The sequence below is a fragment of the Zalophus californianus genome, chromosome 9 (assembly GCF_009762305.2).
Source record: "Zalophus californianus isolate mZalCal1 chromosome 9, mZalCal1.pri.v2, whole genome shotgun sequence".
In the NCBI taxonomy this organism is placed as follows: Eukaryota; Metazoa; Chordata; class Mammalia; order Carnivora; family Otariidae; genus Zalophus; species Zalophus californianus.
The window spans coordinates 44,783,075-44,807,796 of record NC_045603.1 but is presented as its reverse complement, the minus strand read 5'-3'; the positions used below and the strand labels follow the sequence as shown (position 1 = coordinate 44,807,796).

General features: G+C 40.0%; 1 protein-coding gene across 2 annotated transcripts in view; it reads left to right on the top strand.

Annotated features, from left to right (window-relative positions):
* The first annotated feature begins 14,239 nt into the window (after nucleotides 1–14,239).
* TRHDE (thyrotropin releasing hormone degrading enzyme) overlaps nucleotides 14,240–24,722 on the top strand; it is a 364,978-nt gene continuing 354,495 nt past the window's right edge. For both annotated transcript variants that reach the window (XM_027595212.2, XM_027595211.2), the window contains exon 1: nucleotides 14,240–15,579. In XM_027595212.2, coding sequence (XP_027451013.1) covers nucleotides 14,675–15,579 — 905 coding nt within the window. In that variant the 5' untranslated portion in view covers nucleotides 14,240–14,674. The remainder of the gene's footprint in view (nucleotides 15,580–24,722) is intronic.

The following is a 24,722-nucleotide window of genomic DNA, read 5'->3' as shown; positions in this document are numbered from 1 at the left end:
TATCTTTATACAGAAAGGTCCAGTTCAAGACTACGCATTGTACTCAATTGTCCTGTCTCTCCAGCCTCCTTCAGTCTGGAAGAGTTCCTCAGTCTCTACTTTACTTTCATGACTTTGATATTTTTGAAGGTCAGTTATTTTACAGAAGTTTTCTAAAGTTCTGTTTGACATTTCTTCCTGATTATAGCCAGGTTGTGGATTTTTTCCTTGCTGAAGTATGAAAGAAGTGATGTTGTGTTCTTCTCATTGCATCCTATCAAGTGGTATGTGGTATTGATTTGGCCCCATGACTGGTAATGTTAACTTTGGACATTTGATTCAGATGGTGTCTGTTAGATTTTTCCACTATAAAGTTAATTTTTTTTCGTTTGTACTTAATACACTGTCTGTGGAGCGATACATCATGACTGTGTAAGAGCCTGTTCCTCATCCTACTCTCATTCACTACTTGTAGCATTCATTGATGCATCTTGCCTGAACTCCTTCTGTATTTATTTATTAATTGGAATTCCAATCTTAAAAAGTTTTCTTTTCTGTTTCTCTATTATTGTATCAGTGTAGAGTCATATTTTACTCAGTGGATTGTAATCCATTACTGTTATTTTTAAATTTTTAATGCTCAAAGTGTTCTAGATTTAGTAAGTGGGAGTTTCTCAAGGTGTCTTCTGTGTTATTTGGTTATGTCCCCATGATTCTTTGGAGAACTTCCTTATTTTTTGACACAGTAATATGTTCAAAGCTCATCTTATTCTTTCCCTGATCCTCCCTTAGAATTTGCAGTGAGCCATGGAAAAATGTATTTAGAAACCAAGACTTGGGCATTAGGTTTGCTCAATGCTACTTAGGTGCTTTACTCTCAGGTCCTCTTAATGAATACACACACACTTAAATATCTTTATCTCTCCCTATATTTACAAAACCATAAGTTTATATCTACTCTACCAATTCTAATCCAATGATCCAACATCACAGGGTTGATCTGAACCTTTTCCCCCTTCCATATTTGTATCTTATTTCTCCAGCACTAAAAGTCCAGACTGTGTGTGTAGCTAATCGTCCAATCCTGCTGGGCCTGACCTGCTTGGAATCTCACCCTGTATGAGCCCTGAATTCTACCTGTTGCAAAGTCAGGCAGGCATTACCATTATTTTTGACTGGACTTTTTTGCATTGGTGGCTATTTTGGCATCATAGAAACATGGTAGTGAACTGGTAGCAATGTTGTTTTAACAGTGGAGTTACAACATATTGGTATTTTATTTACTCAACTTTTTTTTTTAAAGATTTTATTTAGTTATTTGACAGAGACACAGCAAGAGAGGGAACACAAGCAGGGGGAGTGGGAGAGGGAGAAGCAGGCTTAAAACTACTGACAGTATTGTATTATTGTACATACTTTACATTTACGTATATTGCTATAAAAGAATGGATGCACAAAACTATGGTTTACTGCCTTTTGACCCCAGTTTTAGGGGATTTTCAAGGGCAAATTTGACCATAGGGGCTTTTCCTTTATATGACAATTTCAGAATCTAACTCCTATGTAAAGTATGACTCCACCATGTGGCCTAAATTGTCTCAAAATCTTCTTCCAGAATACATCACTTTGGTTTCCAAAACTGAAGCTGAGAGGATCAGATACTGATTCTAGATTGTATATACTTATTTAGAGAAAATGATATCATTTTTGTTAGTTCATTCCCTCAAAAATGTGGATAAAAATGCTTTCAATAAATACTCTGATGCCACGTTTCTAGGCCAGAACTAGGGTCTTGGGCATGGAACAACCCAATGGGTGGCTCACTAGGGGAATTCATAGTAGGGCATGCTGAAGGGTACCCTCACCAGGCGTGGCGGCCAAGGAGTGTTCCAAAGAGAGGAAGGAGGACGAAGACTTAAATTAGAGAAAGAAGGGGCCAAGAAGCTGATGACAATACTACTGAATGGAGTATTCATTCATTCAACATATGCTTAGTAATTTTTCAGTATGTCCCAAAGACTTTGCTTGCTTTACAGATACATAAATGAATATATGTGTTTCCTGCCCTGAAGAAGCTTTTATGCTAACAGAAGAGAGTCACTCCAACAGTTATAATATAGGATATCTCAGAAGTCTTGCTGTAGTTTTTAGATTTGAGAATTTTGATAGCTGTTGCTAAACTGCTTTCCATGAGGTTAATAAGAGTTGGAAAGTCATTTCTAAATACTTCTTTAACAACCCATTTCACACAATTTGTCATGTATTGGAAAGGTAAAGTTTAAGAAGGATTTAAATAAGAATTTGCAACCTACCTAGGATATCCTCCCTTCCCCTTCTTGAGTTGTTAAATAAGTACCAAGAAAGTACATAATGGCTTTTTGAGAGAACAAACAAACAAAAAACAAAACACAACCAAAAACCAGTGCCTCTACTGGTTGTATTTTTCTAGATCTTGATGGTTCTGGATTGGATTCCAAAGGATGTGAAGAATTATCTTTCCATTAAAGCATTGTTAACTTGTTGTTTTGTTGACTGTTCATTATCTTAACATTTGTGAATGGCTATTGGGCAAATGAAGGGTATTGTTTTGTTTAAGAGGTTGTCTGGATTTTATAAAATAAAGTGGTAATTTCATAAGACACTTCTCTCCAGGAGATAACATGACTGGCAGAAACCTATTTTGAGGATTAGGAAGAAATTACAGATTACTCTTAAGTCGTTATCAGTAAATAAGCAGTGATGTCTGTGGCATTGACCTTCAACAAAATTTGATTTTTATAAATGGGATCGGCTCTTTTATCTTTATTTTTAGTTACTTGTTTATTAGTGAGCCTTCTCTTATTATAGTCACTTCCCTTTGCTGACATACTTTCAGTTCTATAGAGTTTTTGGGCAAAAGATATTAGAAAAGCAAGTAAATCACCATGATGTTCCATATATTACCTCTGCAAAGAATTCCTTGGGCAAGAGCTCTAGACTAATAAATGAGAGCATGTGGATAATTTAGAATTTTTTTCTTTTTAGAACCAATTGCCTGGGAATTGAAAAATTCAAAGTGCTTTTTCATGGCGTTATTGTTTGAATTAATTTAAAGAAAAAAAGAGCACTTCATTTAGACCTGTTTCTGTGTCTCCTCAATTTGCTCTCTGGAGAAAGAACCAGGGAATGTTGCACTTTGGGAAAAATTTAATTAAGTCAGTTCACAATGGAACATCAGAAGATAAAGTTCCTGAGGCCGATCCTTTCTGGAATTGTGGAAACAGACAGGAGGGGAAGATCTGCGGCCAGTCCTGTGTCTGCAGAGCAGAAACTCCCCTCTCAGGTAAAGCAAGAGCAGAAAGGCTGGTGAAGTGAGTCTAAGGTCAAGATCACAATTCATTCTCTTGTTTTAATGCAATTTCAACTCGCTAAAATGTATGAAGTGTGTTATGAGCATTAACATTTTGAGCCTTAGGCAATCAGATCTGAGGGTTCATTCTGTTCACTTCATAATGTGGATTATATTTCATAATGTTGCTAGGACTTGATTATTTGCACAGCCTAGAAGGTGTAGCTCCTGCTCTGAACATTTAAAAGAGAACTGCTATAGAGCTCTGAACATTGAACAGGTAATGACTATCGGTAAATCTCATAGAAATAAAGAAATGATCCTATAATGATGGTTTTAGAATTACATATTTGGATGACTATCATGCCAGCAGTTTAATTTACTATCATGGCAAGCACTGAAAATGGAGAGGCACAGAGAACTACTTGTGCGCTTTATAACATTGCAGGTTAGCACAGTGACAAATAAAACACCTATTCAGACCATATAGAAACATGTACACTTTTCTCATCTATTCTATTTCTATCTCTGTCTTTACAGATATAGATGAATAAAGACACGCACACACCCAAAAAAGACATAATGACCACAGAAAGTATTTGTAAACATTACTGTTAACTTCTGGACATATTGATTTTAAACACATCCTTTACTTTAAATAGCTTTGATTTTCTGTCTAGAAGACAAAAGAGAACATTAATAGCTATCACTTATTAAGTTTACCTAGTTGAATGTTAGCGCTTCTAAAAACAAGTCGATATTCATTACTTTTCCACATTGGAAGATTAAAGGAATACATGATCCTTTGAAACAGAAACTGAAATTCTCAGAAATGTCAAGAAAATATTCTGTCCCATCTCACTTTAAGAGGAACTGCTTAGAGATCATAAAATCCTTTTGATATTAAAGGGAATGGCTGTTGGTATATAATGTAACCCAATTAATCAGGATCTGCTTAATTTGGAATCTGTAACAGAGTAGATATGAAATGTATTTTGTTGCTTTGTAACTGATTTAAAAAACGCATATGGGGGTGACTGGGTGGCTCAGTTGGTTAAGCATCTGCCTTCCGCTCAGGTCATGATGCCACGGTCCTGAGATTGAGTCCCACGTTGGGTTCCCTGTTCAGTGGGGAGTCTGCTTCTCCCTCTCCCTCTGCTGCTCCCCCTGCTTGTACGTGCTCTTTTTCTGTCAAATAAATAAACAAAATCTTGAAAAAAATTGAAAAAAACCCGTATGTTTAACATGAATATAATAAAAATGAGAAGAAGCTAAAATTTACTCCTAGAGTTACGCTGTATGATGAATGGAGGTCTTGCTTATTTGAATATAGTGCAGCCCTACCACGGCCAACACGCGTGTCTAAGGAGTGTTCTGGGATGGCACTGCATGGCAGTTCATTCAGCTTAGAGTGAAGGAAGACACACCTTTATTATTAAAGCTAATGTTGAAGCAGGAGTGGAAAAATGGTCACAACTTTTCTTGATCTCCAGAGAAGAAAGCCCTTTCCCTAGTGTTTTGGTTTTGTTTCTTAGGATAAATTCTAAGAACAAGGACTTGTTTAATGATAGTCATATAAAGGTTAAATGGAGGACTATATATTGAATGTTGCCATTCTAAGACACCTTTTAATTTGCTCCTGTGCCAAATCCATGGGAAACTGATTATGTGTCAGAATGTCATGGAAAAATTCAGAAATATCAAAGGGTGTAAAAATGAACAATTAAAATGCATTTCCTGAATTGGAAAGCACAATATACTACTTTTAGAGACAAAGCATAAGACATGCGCAAGTTAAAAAATGACTAGGGAGTTAAATTCTAAAGTTTTTGCAGCCTTATTTGATACTATTTAGCTACTTTGGCTCTATAATAAGATTTTAGCAAGCCTATAAAAATACTTAAATTTTTTTTTGTTGGTGGTGTGCTTCCAGGATAGATAACTGATAGCTTATGATATTCAGGTTATAGGTCAAATCTGATGCTTTATTGCACAGTTAGGGGAAATTACTTTCTGAATAACACCTAGTACAACCTTTAACTCCTGTTAGGGCAGGAGGAGTTCAGATACGGAATTTACACTTTCAGAGTGACCAGAATACACGATTTTCACTTGCTCTGAAATGACCCCATAAATGCAATTTCAAAATGTATTTCTTCATCATACCACAAAAAACTTAGCAAAAATTCTAACATGCTTAGCTGTTTCAAAGAGGAAAAACCATTCTTTTTTGTTTGGTTATTCAAAAGATTATTATAGCATCTCTAGTATATGGAGAATATTAGAGAACATAGAACACATTTCCTGTGTGTCTCCAATGAAAGAGACATTTCAACATACTGTACTTTTTCCTTATTCCCTTATAACTTCAGCATAATTAAAAAGTAAACTTGAGCCAGGTAACTCAATGCAAATTAAATATGATGCTAGAAATAAGCTGCATACTACGAGTCTAAAGCAGATATGGGAAATTCTTCTAAAACAGGATTAAGCAGTGTTTCAAATCACTTAGAATCAATTCTCATGGGACCCTGTTGTAGAAATGATGACACTGAGTTTAGAAAACACTTTTTCTTATGGAAAAATCACAAGTCGCAGCTTGCCACTTATGTTACCCAAGATAAGTTTGGTGATTATCCTTTAAATGAATATCTCTTTTTGTACAGACTCCAGTATTTCCAACATTCGAGAAACTGTTCTGGTGTCCGGAATGGTCAGTTGCTGAATTACGGCAAATATCTTCTAGTGAAGTGCTTGCTGCTCTGAGAAAACAAAGAAATTGCTTCACATCTGAGTTTTAATGCAGTATTTTCTAAGACTAGCTTTAACACAGCACAGGAAAAAAACACCCACTCAAACCCCTATATATTTATTGTTACTGGCTAACCCACAAGGTGGCACTAAAGAGAAAAGTGACAAAAGTGATCACAGGCAACTTTTATACTAAATCGATTCTATTATGAGAACTACATCTATTTCATGAAATGCTCATCCACATTTTAATATGCTAATAACTCAAAACATTGATATTCAAGTTCATTGCTTTTTTCCTACAGACTTTTTGGGGTAAAGAAGTTTCATTTAATCGAGCGGTTATTTTCAAGTTAGTAGGTTTGAATATTTCTGTGTAGTTCTTTTGTAGGGAAGTTTTTTCCCCCCCCCCATATGCAGACTCCATGACCACTGTATGGTTATAAATTATGAACATTTCTTTTTTATGTTTTATACAGTGCCTAGCACTTACATATAAATATACATGTAAAAAATATAATATAAATATATTCTTAATTGAAAGGTAAAAAAACTAACATTATAGTATTTGTAACATAATGATTTATTTAGACTTTTAGTATTTGTAGTAGTAGTTTATAAATAACTTTTTTTAAAGCACCAAGGAAAAGGCATTTTAATTTTAGCTAAAGTCTAATTATTTAAATTCCAAGAATAATTCCTGAATCCTGAAATACAAAATTTCACCTAAATTTCAAGGCAGGCAGGAGAGTACTCCCTGGATGTGAATGCAGAAATGTTCTTAGAAAACCATGTACAGAGAAAGAAGAAATGGTATGACATTGGCGTAGCCTTGCTACATAACCCTAAAAGTAAAGATGCATGGGGGAGCCGTGGTTACAGTGACACATGGTAGAAGGAAACAGCTCTGACTATGAGCAAGGAGAAGGTATAGACCAAAAAAAGAGAGCTATTGTTCAGTTCATGGTTGAGGGTCTTTATGCACAACGCTAAAATTTGAAGGGAAATATTATGCTTCATTTTTTTCCTTAGTTTCAAAGTAGGAATTCAATGAATTGAAAAATAATGCAATTTTAATTTTTACTATTTATCTCATTAGATATTGTGAAATTTTTTTCTTTTTTTTAAGATATTATTAATTTATTTGACAGAGAGATACACAGTGAGAGAGGGAACACAAGTAGGGAGAGTGGGAGAGGGAGAAGCAGGCTTCCCGCTGAGCAGGGAGCCCGATGTGGGGCTCGATCCCAGGACCCTGGGATCATGACCTGAGCCGAAGGCAGATACCCAAAGACTGAGCAACCCAGGCACCCCGATATTGTGAAATATTTTCTAACAGATGTATTTCTCACCTGAAATAATTGTCTTTGACTAGAATACTGACTCTGCAAAACTATATATTACATATTTTATACTTTATTATTAAAAATAAAAAACACTGTAGATCAAAATCAGCTTTCAAAACCTCATAAGTATATGACCCCAGGATTAGTGATATTATCTAAAAGAGAAAGACTTCATTATATTTCTCCTAATTTATCAAATGGGCTTAAAATGATCATTTGCTGCTCAAATTTAAGAAAATATTGTAATTACCTCATTTAAAGAGCTACAGTGATAAACATTTACGTATCAGCAAAGTGTAGGTGTAAAGAGGGGTGCAGTCAAGTGTAGGAAGTACAGATTTTAAGAGATAAATAATATATCTTATTGTTAAATGGAAGAAGAGTAAATAAATGATTGGAAAAGAGAAAAAACATGTGTCAGGAGGTACATATAGAAGAAATAAACGGGATATTTTATGTCTTCATGAGACTTTACATTAATATTGATACGTGTGCCTTTGAAGCAGATACTTTCGTGGTTTCAAAGAGGTAAGGCACCCTTCAAATCATGTAAATTTGAGTTGTCAAATAAGCCTGGGTCAAAGATACATTTTTTAATGCATTCAAGAGGTAAGATTTCTAAGGCATATAAACTGCTGGCTCTGCAGTATGAAAATAAGCTATAGTCAACTCTTTCAACTACTTACTTCTCAATCCAGGATGAATAAATGCTCTCCTTTTCTCTTTGTCATTATTTTATAAAATTATAATTTTCTACTCAGGGTCATACTACATTTTCTCTATTTATTCATCTCATTTATTTTATTTTTAAGAAGATTTTATTTATTCATTTGAGTAAGAGAGAGAAAGAGTGAGCACAAGCAGGGGGAGCAGCAAGTAGAGGGAGAGGGAGAAGCTGATTCCCTGCTGAGCAGGGATCCCAATGTGGGGCTCCATCCCAGGACCCAGAGAACATGACTGGAGCCAAAGGCAGATGCTTAACCATCTGAGCCACCCGGGCGCCCCTACTCATTTAATAAACACTCACATGGTACTTATCATATGCCAGGCACTGTACCCTCTAAAGAGGGCACAGATCATGGCTCTTTGGTTCAATGCTATACCTCTAGCACTCTGCCTGGCACTGACTTCACAAATTTGTGCAGCAAATATGGATTATGCAGTTGGATAGTTTATATCTGGCTGATCTCTCAGACAGTAGTATGACATACTGATTAAGGGTACAGGTGATGAAGCAACCCTGTCTAATTTGGAATTCCAGCTTTGCCACCTACCAATTAAATGCCTTTGGGCAAGGTATTTCATCTCGCTAAGCCTCAATTTCTTCATCTGTCAAATGGGGGAAGTAACAGCACCGACGTATGGATTTATTTTCATGATTAAATAAGATAACATAAAGTGCTTAGACAAATACCTGGAGCAAGATGAGCACTTGAAAAATCTTAGCTATGATTATTATTAATTCTTCCTACCATTTTTATCTAGAAACATGGATTTGAACAACTTAAATTCATGGTAAAAGCTATATTGGTATATTTACTCTTCGGATTTCTTTTTTTTTTTTAAGATTTATTTATTTTAGAGAGTGAGCGAGTGAGAGAGAGCAGGGAGGGGGGAGGAGCAGAGGCAGAGAGAATCTCAAGTGAACTCGTGGCTGAGCATGGAGCATGATGAGGGGTTTGATCTCAAGACCCTGAGATCATGAGCTGAGCTGAAACCAAGAGCCTGACGCTTAATCGACTGACCCATCCTGGTGCCCCTAATTTTTTGATTTCTTGAGCTACTAGACAAATTTAGTAGTTCAACAGAAACATATCCAGAAAGTTACCCAATTTCTATTCTGTTTGCAGAATTGGCATATATTATGTTTTCAGGTTTCATGAATAAACTGTAAACATTTCCATGACACATTTTTTTGCCTTTTTATGGAATCTTCTTACTGAGATCGTAAACCAAAGAGCCCACAGTGAGCACTGAAGAGTTTTAACCTAATGTTAAGAGTCCACAAATAACAATACAACTTTCTTGAGATCCTAATTCTCTCCTCTCTGGATATAACATTTAATGCTGGAATTGGGAATGACACTATGGAGATTGGGTTATACTTTTCTTTATATTCGCCATCTAGAGAGGTTCTTTCTGTGTTGTAAGACTTGTTCTGTTTTGGTGAAACTGTGTATTGAGACTTTCCTAGGACTGATAACATGTAGTAATACATTAATAGTTTAGGGAATTGTTTTTTTTAAAGATTTTATTTATTTATTTGACAGAGAGAGACACAGCGAGAGAGAGGGAACACAAGCAGGGGGAGTGGGAGAGGGAGAAGCAGGCTTCCCACGGAGCAGGGAGCCCGATGCGGGGCTCGATCCCGGGACCCTGGGATCATGACCTGAGCCGAAGGCAGACGCCTAATGACTGAGCCACCCAGGCGCCCCTGGAAATGTTTTCTTTTTTAAAAGAAACTTCATAACTTTACAGATTTTATGTGAGAAAAAAAGACATAATCAAATTTAGATATAATTTCCTTCCAGATTAATATTTTTAAATAAAGTCAGATAACTAACAGTTAAATCAAGGTGTTAATTGTACTTGGCAAACTATAGACATCATGAAATTGCACTGTCTCAATTATGGCTAATTTTAAACAATTCTCCTCCTTCCCTCTTTAAGATCTTGAAGAATATTCTATCTAGAAGAGTATTTCTTATATGAAACCCCTCAACAATGTCAGCAGATACAGTGATAAAATAGTATGAAATTCTGAAATGATGCAATATAAAAATAATAAAGTTTGCAATGAGGTGAGTTTCCTCAAATTTAAAAATGTCATCAAATCATCACAATCTCCAGGCACCGGGCTGGCTCAGTCAGTAGAGCATGTGACTCTTGATCTCAGGGTTGTGAGTTCAAGCCCCACATTGGACGTGGAGCCTACTTAAGAAAAAATTATCACAATCTCAAATTTCAAACTGCCTTTTTATAATTGCCACATGGCGGCACCACTTCAGCTAGTAAATAGACTTCTGCCATTCATTGTCAGCACTCGTCGTCTCTAATTGTGTGGGGTCTTCAGGAACACAACCCACTCAGAAAATATATCTGTTCTGTTCACTGCCAGAGTGGTGGGGCTTGTTTTCTCTCCAACCCACACCCCCATGTTTTTGCTAATACAGTATATTCTCATAAAGTCTCTTTACCCACTGAACTTTGAGTTTTTAATTGAATTTTTTTGGCTTCTCAATAGAGACTAATTAAAAATCACTTGAGAGCATAAAGAGTCTAGTGTATTAGCTTTGGAATTTCTTTCATAGACTTTGAGAATTGGAAGAGACCTCTGAGCTACCTGTCTAGCTCCTATACATTAACACATCAAGAAAACTGAGTTATAAAGTGACTAGGTTAAGATAATGTAGGGAGGTGAGGGCAGAGTGGAATTTAGTTCTTCTGAGCCAAGCTGCTTCTGGATGTGAAGTGCCAATCACACTTGAAGGACTAAGTACTTAAGAACACTTAAATTGTGCCTCCACATACAAACCAAAGTGAAAGAAAAAAAGCAGTTCTGGTGTCAATGATGATCAAAGAGTAAAGACTCTGGGCCAGTGCATTTACTGAAGATAGTTCATTTTGATTATTTACAGGACCAAGGGGATAGATTTAATTAAACATAATTTCTGCTGGCCTCGTGTATATTAAATGTTCATACTTTTACAAGTTCCTAAATCAAATATGGCTGCAAAATGACTTTGAAGACTTTTGTTAGCTAAAGAAATAACCATAAAATTCTCCCAGCAATGAATGTATTTCTGAGAGAACTATCAGGCACTTTGGAAAGTCTTATCCCACTAAATGGCTCTAGCATTTAGCAAAGTCAAAACTCCAGTTTAGTGATCGGCAACACTGAAAGCAACTTCTTTATGGAAATATTAGTGAGTCATTTCTTTAATATTTTTGTCAGGTACACAATCTGAAATTTTGCCTTTTTTTCTTGGTTTGAGGGTAGAATGGACATTCTCTAGAAAAACAATATTAAAAAAACTATTTACAAAGTGCTTGCTTCTCAGGGGAAGGGTGCTATATACCTTCAGAAATTAAAAAAGAAAGACTTAACTGGGACCCTTTTGTAACAATGATATGAGAGGAAGAAATATTTACCCATTTGACCTGATGTTTATTGGGTAAAGTTACATTTTAAGGGAATCACTATTGTAATAAGCTGTGTCCACTCTGTGTTAATAAGTTTGGGTCTGCTCCACTTGGGTTTCAGAAATAATCCTTCTACTAATTAAATCACAGGCAGTAGTGACTTTACTAATTGGTAAACATATACTTAAATTCCCAAATATTTGAGAGCTGCCTTGTAGTAATTTTCAGAAGTACATAAACACCTCAATAAAATACATATAACATTTAAAAAAGCCTTCCTTCTTTGAATCTTTCCTTGACTAATATTTTAGAGAAAGGTCTTAGCGATTCCTTGGTGGATGAACTCTTCATTTAGGTAGTGATTCTAAAACTTCTTGGGGTTCCAGGTCCCTCTGATAATCTCAGTGAGTTGAATCCATGGATTTTAGGTCAATAATCCTGAATTGCCAGATTAGTACCCTGAGGTCAGGGAAGTCTGGTGACCTGCTAAGAGTCACACAGTACTTTTTGCCTGCCTGTATCATATTTCCTGATTCTGTGAAAACAAACTAACAGATCCCAACTCCTCAACTCTTAAAATGCATACAGCCAGATACATATGGACAGCAAGAGCATGGAGATTTAAAATCAGAGCAGAAAAAAGTAACTTGAACAGAATGTGGCATTTCCCTTGGTCTGTTGCTAACGGCCCACATACAACATGCTTAAAAAAAAAAAAAAATCCCACCCTGGCACTTCTTTTCATCATCATTTAAAAATGATTCAAATGGACCTTTAGAATGTATGGCACTAGGGATGTATCCCATCTGGGGATAAACAGAAAAGAGCTTCATTGAGCAGGGCTGTGTTTTCAGTGGTTGTCAGACTAAAGTTGATGTGTATTCCATCTCTTCTGTTTGGTCATGCTTTTAAAGCCAAACACAATATTTTAGTTGTATATTCTCAGGACTACGAAGCCAGGAGCATTTAACATTCCTTTTTGTAAGAAAATAATTATGGACATGATTTTTAAAATGCCTTCAGGATTTGAAGATGTGAAAGAAACATGTAAAAAGGAATTATTTCTTTTTATTCTTTATTTTCTCTTTATTCTTCATTTTTTTTTGACCCTGAAGTCCATCCCACTTTGTTCTATTAAAAACTAGAGAGTCCTGCCTCTTAGTTATTACCTCTGGGGTGGCTGTTTTCTGAATATTGTTCCAATTCAGGTTTTTCACACAAATCCTAAGGTTTGCATATCCCATATACTCATATACACTCTGCACTATAAAACTTGAATAAACTTAGAAGTCCATAACCAGCCAACAGTCTATGACCTGTTTTGATGCTCCTGCTATCAGCAAAACTTCATCTTGAGAACTGTCCTAAAAAAAGTTTAAACAATTTTCCTGATAACACTAAAAACTGCAAAAAAGTAATCAGGGTTGGGTGAAGTGAAAAACTGATCAATCATGGAATGTATTTGTTCACTGCTGTAGTTAGTTCCCAGTGATGGGGCTCACTCAGAGCCTCAGCTTTTCTCAGTCTCAAGTTTTTGGCTCTGGATGTTACACTGAATGTAGGCATTAGATTTTAATCATTTCCCCAATCTAAAAACAGAAATTGTTCATTGGGGGAAAAGACGTCTTTTATTTAAACCTTACTTCTGGGGGATTCTAATGCTTCATTGCTAACCCTTATTTTCGTACAGCACACCTGGACTCATCACACAATATATGTAGTCAGGCTTTGGAGAATTTGTTTCAATTTACATACAATCCTCCAAATCCTCTGGCGAGCCTGATGTGAAATGTGATACAGCCACGACTCCCCAGCAGGATCTTCCTTTGCTCTCGGTGTTAATAGCCAAAGCCTCCAAGGATCCCTCCCGGGAGGCGCGGTAAGGCTAAGGAGTCGGGGCGGGGCGGGGGCTGGGGGGGAAAGGGAGATTGCCGGGCTGGCTGCGCTGAAGATTTACAATGTACTTCTTGCAGGCGGCTCAGCAACCCCCTCTGTGGCTGTGGGTGTCTGGTGTGACAGAGCGGAGAAAAGCTCTCTAATCTCCCAGTGCCTGCCTCTGCCGCTCAGCCGCTCCCCTCCCTCCCGTCTTCCCTGCCTCCTTGCACACTCTCTCGCTCTCTCCTTTGCCTTTCTCCGGGAGTTTCAGTCCCTGAACGCAGTCAGAGTAGCCTTGGCAATCCGGACCTGGAGACTGTGTGTACACACACGGGCACACACACGCACACACACGCACTCGCACACACGCACTCCGGCTCTCCCCACGGGGATACAGAGCAAACCCGGAGCATCATCTACCTGAAGGGGATGGCCCGACAGGACACTTCTTGCTCACTTGTCATCTCCGGAGGTCAGAGCAACGTCGGAACGAGGGAGGCTCGCTGTCCGGTCTGCAACCTCACGCCGTTTGCCGCCACCGCTGCTTAAAGTGTCCAGGGTGGAGGAGACGGCTTTTTCAGGGCAGATTCCCGGCGCAGCTCTGCGGCCCTGGGACTTCGCCCGCCTGGTTCACCCCGCTCTCCTTCCCCGGCCATCCTCTCGCCCCCCGCTGCGGAGTGCATGGCTCGGGTGCCTCCTCTGCTGCTGCTGCCGCCGCCGCCGCTGCGAGCACATCCCACCCAGAGGACTGAACGCCACCGCTGGAGTGGGGAGAGAAAGCGGAAGCCCTAACTTCCCTCTTCACCGCTCCCTGTCCTTTCTAGCCGAGGACCGGTTGAAAGGCTCCCGCCGATAGCCAGGCGAGAGCTGGGCGCTGGGGAGGGCGAGCCGGGAGCCGCAGGCGCACAAGGGGCGGAGGCAGCATGTGCCCCGGTGGCCCGCGCGGGCCGGAGAAGTAGCGCGCGGTGGGGCGAGCGAGAAGCTCCCTAAGTTGGGCGCGTCCCAGAGCTCGCCGCCCCGCGCCTCGGCCGCCAGTGTCCGGAGAGAGGCGGGGCTGATGGGGGGCGCCGAGGTTGCTGTCGCCTGCGGCCAGAACCCGTCTTAAAAGAACCTGGGCCGGCGTCTCCAGGGTCCCAGCTGGCGTCGCGCCCTCGGCCCGCGTGCGCTCTCTGATGCCTGCGCTGGCGGTGGCCCGGGTGGCCCGCCCGCGGGGGGTGCCGGAGGGGGCGGGGGAGGAGGAGGAGGCTGTGTGATGGCCCTGGACGGCGAGCGGGGGGAGCAAGAGGAGGAGAAGAAAAAGAAGAAGAAGAAAAAGAAGAGGAAGAAGAAGAAGGAGGAGGAGGGGGCTGAGAAGAGCAGCTCACCCTTCGTGGCCACCATGGGGGAGAACGACGCCGCGCTCCGGGCCGGCGGCAGGGGGCTTTCGGACCCGTGGACAGACTCCGTGGGGGTGCGACCCCGCACTACCGAGCGCCACATCACGGTGCACAAGCGGCTCGTGCTGGCCTTCGCCGTGTCCATCGTGGCGCTGCTCGCGGTCACCATGCTCGCGGTGTTGCTCAGCTTGCGCTTCGACGAGTGTGGAGCTAGCACAGCGCCGGGCGCCGACGGCGGTCTCGCCGGCTTCCCAGCGCGCGGGGGCAACGGGAGCCTTCCGGGTTCCGCCCGGCGCAACCACCAGGCTGGCGGGGACTCCTCGCAGCCCGAGGCAGGCGGGGAGGCCACCCCTGGGACCCCGTCCGCCCAGCCGCCGTCGGAGGAGGAGCGGGAGCAGTGGCAGCCGTGGACGCAGCTGCGCCTGTCGGGCCACCTCAAGCCGCTGCACTACAATCTAATGCTCACCGCTTTCATGGAGAACTTCACCTTCTCCGGCGAGGTCAACGTGGAGATCGCGTGCCGGAACGCCACCCGCTACGTCGTGCTGCACGCCTCCCGGGTGGCGGTCGAGAAGGTGCAGGTGGCCGAGGACCGGGTGGCCGGGGCTGTCCCGGTGGCCGGTTTTTTCCTCTACCCGCAAACCCAGGTCTTGGTGGTGGTGCTGAATAGGACCCTGGACGCGCAGAGGAATTACAACCTGAAGATCATCTACAACGCCCTGATCGAGAACGAGCTCTTGGGCTTCTTCCGCAGCTCCTACGTGCTCCACGGGGAGAGAAGGTACGGAGGGAGGCGGTGCCCGGCACCGCCCCACCCAGCCAGGCTGCTCGAACGGCTGGGCGGCCGGCGACCCGGGGGACCGGGTTGGCTTCCCAGACCAAAAAGCGAGGGATGGGTGAAGGAAGCGAAGGTGGGGTAGGACCATCACCCAGAACCCTTGGGGTCTGCCAGATGCCCGGGCTTTCTCTGCTGCCGACTCCACACACTCACCAGCGCCGAACGGTGAATACCACCCCCTCCTCTAGTCTGGAACTCCCTCGCGCCAAAGTTCCTTAGCCAGCATGGCGCAAAACAATTTTTAAAGGGTAGTGTGAAATCTGAGCGATGCCAGGGTGACATCAAAACCCTGCCAAGATACCGTCGAGGGAAAATACTCGTGAGGGCCAAAGGCCAGGGCTGTGGCACGTCCAGATAAGATGACAGTGCAGGGCAAAAATCCACCCCCCAACCCCACCCAACATGCCCATCTCGATTGTTACCTGGCAGGCACGGAGCAGAGAGTGAGCTTTGGCTGCATGAAGTTTTCCAAAACTGGAAGTTGAGATTCGGAGCAGTACGAGCAGGTCCAGGTGACAGACTTGGGGAGGGCGACAGGGGTCCGGGGGAGGCTGCCCTGGCTAATGCCAAGGAGAAATGTCCTTGCAGGTGCTGCCAGCTCTCTCGACACAAACACAGAGTGACTCTAGTTTTTTGCTGTTTTTCTTGAGTTACTGCCTCTGGAAATAACTCTAGTGGTGAAAAGAGTTCGGAAAGCTAGCCCTCAGTCTCAAATGCCTTGTTAATGAGTGCCTTTGATGCTTTTTAGATTTGGGCAGTATTTTCTTTTTTGTTTTTCTCTGAGAGGCTGTGGGGCTTTTCACCACTTGTTTAGAGTTCAGATTTCGTAGTCAAACAGAAGTGGGTTCAAATCCCAGATGCAGCACTAGCTGTGGTGAAGGCTTGAAGACGCTGATGAATCTAAGTAACCAGCTCCTGACAATGATTATCTAGTGCTTATCCAGCAAAGTATATTAACTTAGTCCCACAAGAACCCTACGTGGAAGGTGCTATCCACACTTCCTATTTTACACATAGGGAAATGGAGGCACAGAGAAGTCAAGTAATTTGTCACACAGTGAGCTGACAAAGCAGGGATTTAGACCCAAGCGGTTTGGCTCCAGAGCCCATACTTTTAGTTTTAACTTGGTGACAATAATAGTACTACTATTATTGTGTCCATGAGTAAATGCATTGAAAAGCACTTAACCCTATACCTGGCATATAGAGTGTCCTCTATAATTATAAGCTGTTATGAGTGTCCTGTGATAGTCAGCACTCAAGCGTATTACTGAATGAATAAAAAAGTGATTTTTACTTTTTGCAGTAATCCATTGCATTTAAAATAACTTTGATTAATTGACGATAGGGCCAGCAAACAACCTAAATGAAGTTAAAAAAGAAATTGACAACCTTAGAAGTAGAGGCAGGTTGGAGATTAGCAGTGATGCCCCTGACAGAGCCTCTCCTGTTCTCAAATGATTTTCACAACAGCAGAAAACTGGGGCTCAGAGCAGCCCCAGGTACCTGAGATCAGTCCCAGGTGCCTGAGATCAGCAGGCTTGTCAGTAGAGAGGTGAGACTCAAACTTTGGTTTTCTGATGGACCAAGGCTTATGGTGGCTGGAAACTCCCAGAAGTTGTTATTGTATAGGAGGCTGGGAAATTTCAGTGTGTTATGGGAGAACACAAAAATTTTATTATTTATAGAGTGCTATGAAGCAACCTCAGATCAATTTTCCAAAGTTTCAGTAGTTGTATGGTAATTAAAGCCTCCTATAAGTGACTGTATATTCATTTTCAAACTCCTAAAATCAGATGTGGATAATTGAAACCCTCTTCCACCACTGCCTTTAACATATTCTAAACAATACAGAATAAATACATTTTTTAAAACCCACCATCATATCAAATATGGGGGAAAAGGCGTAGAAGGCAAATTTGCATGTTGTGTTTGGAAACAAGCTTATATCAAAATGTCAATAGTGGGAGTTGCATATCACTGATAAATCTTGCTCTGGTGAAATAAATACTTCCAACAAATCCTGTGTTTTGAGCCATGCCAAAATATATTTGTTGGAATTGAGCTTGTTTTGGTCAGTGCATTCAAATTAACAGGACTCTTAAAAAGACCAGATGTTTTTGCTTGACCCGTAACTGTTTTCTTGTACCCCTAGTGCATATTTGTGTTCAAACTCTCTCCTTCAGTTTTCTCCCAGAGATGTAAATGACTTGGTTGAAAGTTTAATCTAGAGCACATGTGGCTGTATTCTGCATCCCAATAGAAAATCTGGATTCAATATTTCTGGAGCTGTCAGGATGGTTTTGTTTCTAAACAGCATCTTAGAGAAAGTTCTCGTTTCTCTTTGTTTTTTCTCCCCTTCATTACCGGAATGAATATGATAACTTCTTGAGTGTTTCTAACTGGAGTTGATATGGCAAAGGAAATCTCTGTTCACAATTATGTGACCATTACATCTATTAAATCTTTTTTTTTTTTTTTTTGATTGTTGTCATTACTATGACTACTGGGAGAATTTTTTAAACATACCAATGTCAGGAACTCAGCCAGGTTTGGACTTTGGTGATGATTTCGTCCCCCAAATGCTCTGTAATTTGATATTTTAAAGCACTTTCCAAGAGGACATAGATGCAAATTCTAAATTTTCATTTGATTAATGATTAAATATCATGGTCTTTAGTTAATTGTAGTTTTTGTCAGGTTAATTGTTGGATAATCTTTGTAATAAAAATAAATACTTATTCTGCCAATGGGGAGTCACAGCGAGCAACTGGAAATATTTAAAAGAGCACTACTACAATTCAGTCCACCTTACTTAGCCTATATGGAGACAACTCATTAATACCCAGGAGTCAATCTGATTCTTTGGTTTACTTCTCGGAGGTCTGAGAGAAAGAATTTGGGTGAGGGCAGGAAAATTAGATTTCACTGTTGCTATATACCTATGACCCTTGGAAGGTTTTATTCCCTCGCTAGGCATTGGATGGGACCTGGTTTTGTCCTACAGAGAACGCTTACCTTTTCTGGTTCCCATACTGCACTGGAGAAAGGTAGAGGACAAACTCTCCCCTGAAACCCTAGGCTCCTCTACTTTCAGTTGATAGTTCGGGTAATGGAAAATTCACCACTAGTTGAATATTGCAAATAAATAAATTCTCTTGAATTTGAAATGTTTACGCACAGCAGTAAATTATCTCCATTGGGCAGAACACATACTCATTTTTTCCTCAAGTTGGTGCATAGCAGGCAGATAAAAAGGGTGTATATTTATGCCATAGTATCCTATAGTAGAATATACTTGCTTAGAATTAGGTATATGTTCATTTACCTGAAGTAATTGCTGCTTTCGGGTAACCAGATGGCAAGCATACCCATGTTCAAAGTAGGGTACCTTAATTTAGAACCAGATGGTTGGATTGAAGGAGGAAATTTACTCAAAGTAAATGAATATTCTATCCACATTCAAAAGGGAGACAGTTTTTTTTTTTTTTTTTGACAAACTTTGGGTCTATAACATGCCACAGTTACAGAAGACAAAATAAAAATGGGTGGTCTTTTTCCATGAAAGATTATTTTAAAGAGAAACCATGATCTCCAAATAGAATGGGAAAATAACATTGTGGTTCTCAGAGAATTGCAAAAAACTCTCTTGCAAAAATCTTGTGGAGCATCTTGTGGAGAGAACAGAGGATTTTATGGATAGGCATTTGATTTTCTGTGGTATTAGTGTACATGGTTTGATGCCTTGTACTTTCCTGGACTGAATTAATAATCATGATATTTAATAAAAACTTGAAAACCACCACATGGCTTTTATATTGAAAGCAGCCTCATTTCTCTCATTCACTCTGGTGAGGAGATACCTTTATATGAGCAAGTTAGAGTTTATGTCTTTTTGCTCCTCTATAGAAGGCTCTGAACTGAAAAATCTGTAAGAACCGGTTGTTTCTGTGAAAACTTTTTAATAGAACTCCTTAATGAACTTAGCTCATTGTTTTCCTGTCAGGCACACGTAACCATATGGCCAGAGTCCCATGCTGGATTTTGGTCACAATTCAGAATGTCACCAGTAAACTAAATCTAGAAAATATTTTTAAAAAGCTTTGATCAGTTAATAATGAATAATGACTCATTTAGGTAGGAAAATCCATACAACTGGTGTTTGTCTTGCCATGTTTTCCATGATGCCATCTGATTTGATTACCCTGGATAGTAATACAATATACACTTCCTCTCAAAGAGTTAAATTATTTTGCCTGTGTTTTTATGTATATAAAGTACTCTAAATCCTAAACAGGGCCTATCTGCTCTGGATCTCTTTCAAACAAAGGTGGACCTGTGACTGGTTCTCTGGTATTTGTTTGGTTTGCAAGGCATGTTTATTTCCTCAAACCAGTTCTTGCCACTGGGTATGGGGATGGGCTTGAGGCAGTAGTACAGGGTGTGGTTTAGGTTTGTTGAGGATGGGGACATTTGTCCATGTGATGACAAGAATCAGACTCCGTTCTTTAAGCACAGCTTCAAAGAATGATATAAAAGGAGCAAGGAAGAAATGATGGATCTTTAATACATGAACGTTTTGCAGTTTGTAAGGAAGGGTGTTCCTCTTTACTCCATGCTCATTCTCCCACCAGCCAGCAATGACAATCATCATCATTGTCAAAATCACCCACTTCCTTTTACTTATTTGTCTGTCCTTTGTGTGCTTTCAGATTTGCAACAGTGGCTGGGTTCCTCCAGAGTTTTTCAAAGTCGCATATCATCCTGCTTTTTGCCACTAGAGAGTGGATGCTCTTTCCAGCAAGTAGAATCTCACTCACTACATAGAAATTGGGAGAATATAAAGATGAAAGATACCGCCCCCCAATCTTCTCAGTTTCCTGGCCAATCTGGAATGATTTCACATGGCTACAATGTATGGTGGTGTTGGGAATAAGATTGGCAAGATTGGGTGGGGCTGAAGTGGGGTGAGGGGGCCCCAGCTCACCCCTCCTGTCTTCCCTGCTTCTGAATAAATGAGTGGCTGCGTGGTATAATGAGCTCTAGCACTGGTTTTCCAGGGATGAGTTGAATTGATTCCTCCCAGTGTAGACCTGTGTTCACTTGCAGGATGAAGTTTTAGTTTAATTATTCAGATCTTTCCCTGTGGCCACACAACTGAAAAAAAAAAATCAGAGGATGGGTAGAAAAAGAATGAAGTTTAAAAATTACCACTACTGGTTACTTTTAATCTCTTTTAAGAATAGGTTTAGGCTGCTTTTGGTTGTATTGCTGGATGGAAGAGCATGTGTGTGCTTGGTGTGTTCAGGGACTCTGGATCCAGGCTGCCTGGGTTCATGACCTGACTCTGCCACTTACTAGCTTTATGACCCTGGCCAAATTTCCTAATTGTTCTGTGTCTGGTATCCTTATCTGGAAAATGAGGATAACGATACCCTGTTTCATAGGGTTTTTGTGAGGATCACGAGTTAAGTAATAAAGCACTTAGAGCCATGTCTGACAATTGGTAAGCTCTTTTGTGGGTATTAATATTATATTATTCCATGGCTGGATTTCTACTATTTGCATTGGTACAAGGTCATATAGGGTCAATATTCTTGCCTTGGGGTTTTTCCCTACTAGCAAGACAGTGGGAACAATGGTCACCATGGACATTCCTTCCATTGCTCTTTGGTTTGCTCCCCTAAGCAAAGTTCAAAAGTCAGAAATGAGGAAGCAGAGCCTCTCCACCCTGAAGAGAATGAAGAGAAGCACTGTGGTTTTGCACAGCAAGGGAAACCCATGCTTGGTCCAGGCACTGAGAGCTGAAGAGGGCCGAGAGAGCGGGAAGAGAGTGTGAAACAAAGGGAACGTACAACTTTCTAATTATGGTCCTGCTCTCTGTCAACAGTGAGAATAGCAGAGACCAGTGACTGAAGGGTTGGGGGAGGGGGTGCCTTCCTTGTTACTGGAAGGCAGTGTGACAAATAGAAAAACCCCATGTACCAAAGGAAAGGCACACTAGTCATCTGCTATTATTGTTCCCAAGACTTTGAGTTCTGACAGTAGCGGTACTTCATAATACTTACATCATGCCTTGCCTCCTTCCAATATTAAACAAATGACTCTCAGACACTAGTTTGTTTATTCTTATGAGAACCTAATATTCTGGCCTGCAAAGGTAATTTTAGTGCATTCATAATACTCTTCATCGATGGTGATCAAACCACTCAGGACTCATTTTTGGTAAGAGTATTTAGTACATAAATAGGAAAACAATTATGAATATTGTGCTCTGTTTTTGTAACACGATTATTCACACATGCACCACTTCCTACATACATATTGCTGGCATTATTGCATTATGTTTTTAGTTTACTAGAATGGTTATTTAAAAAAAATAGATTACACGCTTGCTTATAGCACTGAATATTCAGCAGGAGTACTTTTCTTCTGAAATGGCAGAGTTTTAATGACTCACTGAAGTACATAAAAACACACAGTCTAAACAACGACCCATTTTGGCTTAAAATGTTTTGTCATTGAGTAATAATTTGCATTTTGATTAACAACCTTAACTTTAAATGGGACATGTGTAACTTCCATGACCTTGTAACTAAGTCCATCTCCTGCAAACAGTGGAATAGTAACTAGATGTTCCATTGGAACTTTTCTTTAGATCTTGGGAGTTTTTATTAACAGTTGCAACACCAGGCAAATTGCAATTGCGATAGAAGGAAGCTCAAAGATCATTTTTCAATGCTGTATGTGTGGTATGCTTAGGTGTGGTCCAGATGGAAACCTCTCAAATTGGGCATGCCGTTTGTGAGGTTCTCTTGGTTTGGCTGGGTTCCACAGCGAAAAGTCATGAATCAATCTGAATACTAACAGTGACATGCAAATGTTGGTTTCCTCTGCATATTTTAACTTTACAAAAAGGCAAACTGAAAATAATGGAACAGAAATTGTTTTGATTCACATACAGTAATTTGTTGGCAATATCAGCCAACGTTAATGCATTACTTCTGCTGGATCTTATCATAATGACTTGACACAAGTAGCTTGCCTAGTGAACTTCCGCAGAAATAAGAAGAAATCAATTCTCTGTATCCTTCAGAGGCAACACAGAGCTTTACGCTCTCCTTCTTAGCTCAACCAAAATGTCAAATAGGCAAGATGTTAAGAAATAAAGTAATTTATTTTAGATAGAAGAGAATTAAAATACATGTATATTATTTATATTTCTCTAGTTATGCTAAAGTGACATTCTTGGAATGACACTTCTAGGATGTCACTTTTGGAAATGGCATTTTTCATGGTAATAGATTCATTAAAAGATAAAAATGATTTTGTTTAAAAAAAGCAGGAGAAAAACAGAAAACGAAATACTTGTCCCTATTACCTTCTGCCTCCTGCTGTTTTATATTACTTCTAGCTGCATTTACATATGTATCTCATATCCATACTGTATATTGTTTTCTATTTTTAATTAATTTTTTTGTATTTCTTCTATCTGGTGTCCTGCTACCACCTCTGACTTACTTCGAATTTACTCAAAACCCAAATTTATTATTTTCTACTCCAAATCACCTTGTTTAGAGGCCTCTTTGATGTTTTTAATGACATTAAACAGAAAAGAAGTCGCACTTCCACCAAGTTGAAGGCAATCCTAACATACATACGATGAAGACAGAATGATATTTTTGAAACCCAACAGACACTGTTGCCTGTTGAGGGGACAGAGGCTTGAACTAGGTCTCTGTTAGACAGGGGGCTATTGAGGGTGAGAGAGATGTTAGAGATGGACCGGCAATGCTGAGACTTGATAAAGCCAGAATCTGTGAGAAGACAGACAGCACACTCACTTAATAAGTGAGTCAACACTTTTTAAAGGCTTATTTCTGTGCTACCTGGATTCTGCCTCATTTCTTCATCTGCTTCTGACCTTTAAAATACTACCCAGGCTTTAAGACAAATTCTTACACTTTTTCCTTTGTGAAGCCTCTTCTGTTCCTAAGGCAGGTGGTTCTCAACAGGGTAAATTGCCTGCCCACCCCCCCACCTTTGGTTGTCACAGCTGGGGTGGAAAGTGCTGCTGGTACCTAGTGGTAGAGGCCCTGGGATGTTGCTACACATCCTACAGGATACAGGTCAGCCCCCAACAAAGAATAATTACCCAACTTAAAATGTCAGTAGTGCGGAGATTGAGAAGCCTTGCTTCAGGAGAATGTAATGTCTTTGTACACTTTCCTTTTTTGTCATGGCTTTTTATAGAATACCTGCTTGGGTATTTGTTTAATTTCTTTCATTAGAGTATAAACTGCTTGAGGGAAGGAAGCATATATACTTATCTTTTTCTCCTCAGTGTTTGAACACTCAAGAATGATGATTAAGAGAAACAAATGCATAATAGAGCTTGTAGTAAAAAACTATTTAGCTGTAGTGTAATTTAATATTTAAAAACATCTCGTCAAACTCAGGGAATATTTTATTTCTCAATTTTGTTCAGTTATAGAATCTCAAGCTTGGAAAAGACCTAAAAAAGTAATCCAGTCCAACTGCTCTTCGTTACCAAGGGACTTCTTCTGATTTCCTAAATACTGAAATTGAAATTCAGTTGCAATCGTTCTCAGTTGCCAGACTGTGAAATTGGTATTTCCTCATTTAGACAATATCAGAATATATGGTGGCCCTCTGTGCATAGATATATACTGTGTGTGTGAATTCATTAAGAATATTAATTGCAGAAAAAGGTACTAGATGGTCTTTATATTCCTTTCAACCCTGAGAATCAGTGATTTAAACTGCTAGCTTTACTAACATATTTACTTACTATGTAAGGCAAAAAGAGAGTACACAATATGATTCTTCTGCATAAATATTTGGTTTATGAATTTCTCATTAACCCAGGGGTATTTAATCTTCTATATCTAATAAATTCCTACCCATTAATTACTTAATGCCAAGGACACCTTTGATTTTTACTTAATGATTAGTACATTCTATTTACAACCCTTCTGTTGAATTCTTGCAGAACTTTCCCCCAAATTATTAGTTGTCTACCTTATCATGACCTTAAGGACAAAAAAGGTTATATCTTTTTTTAT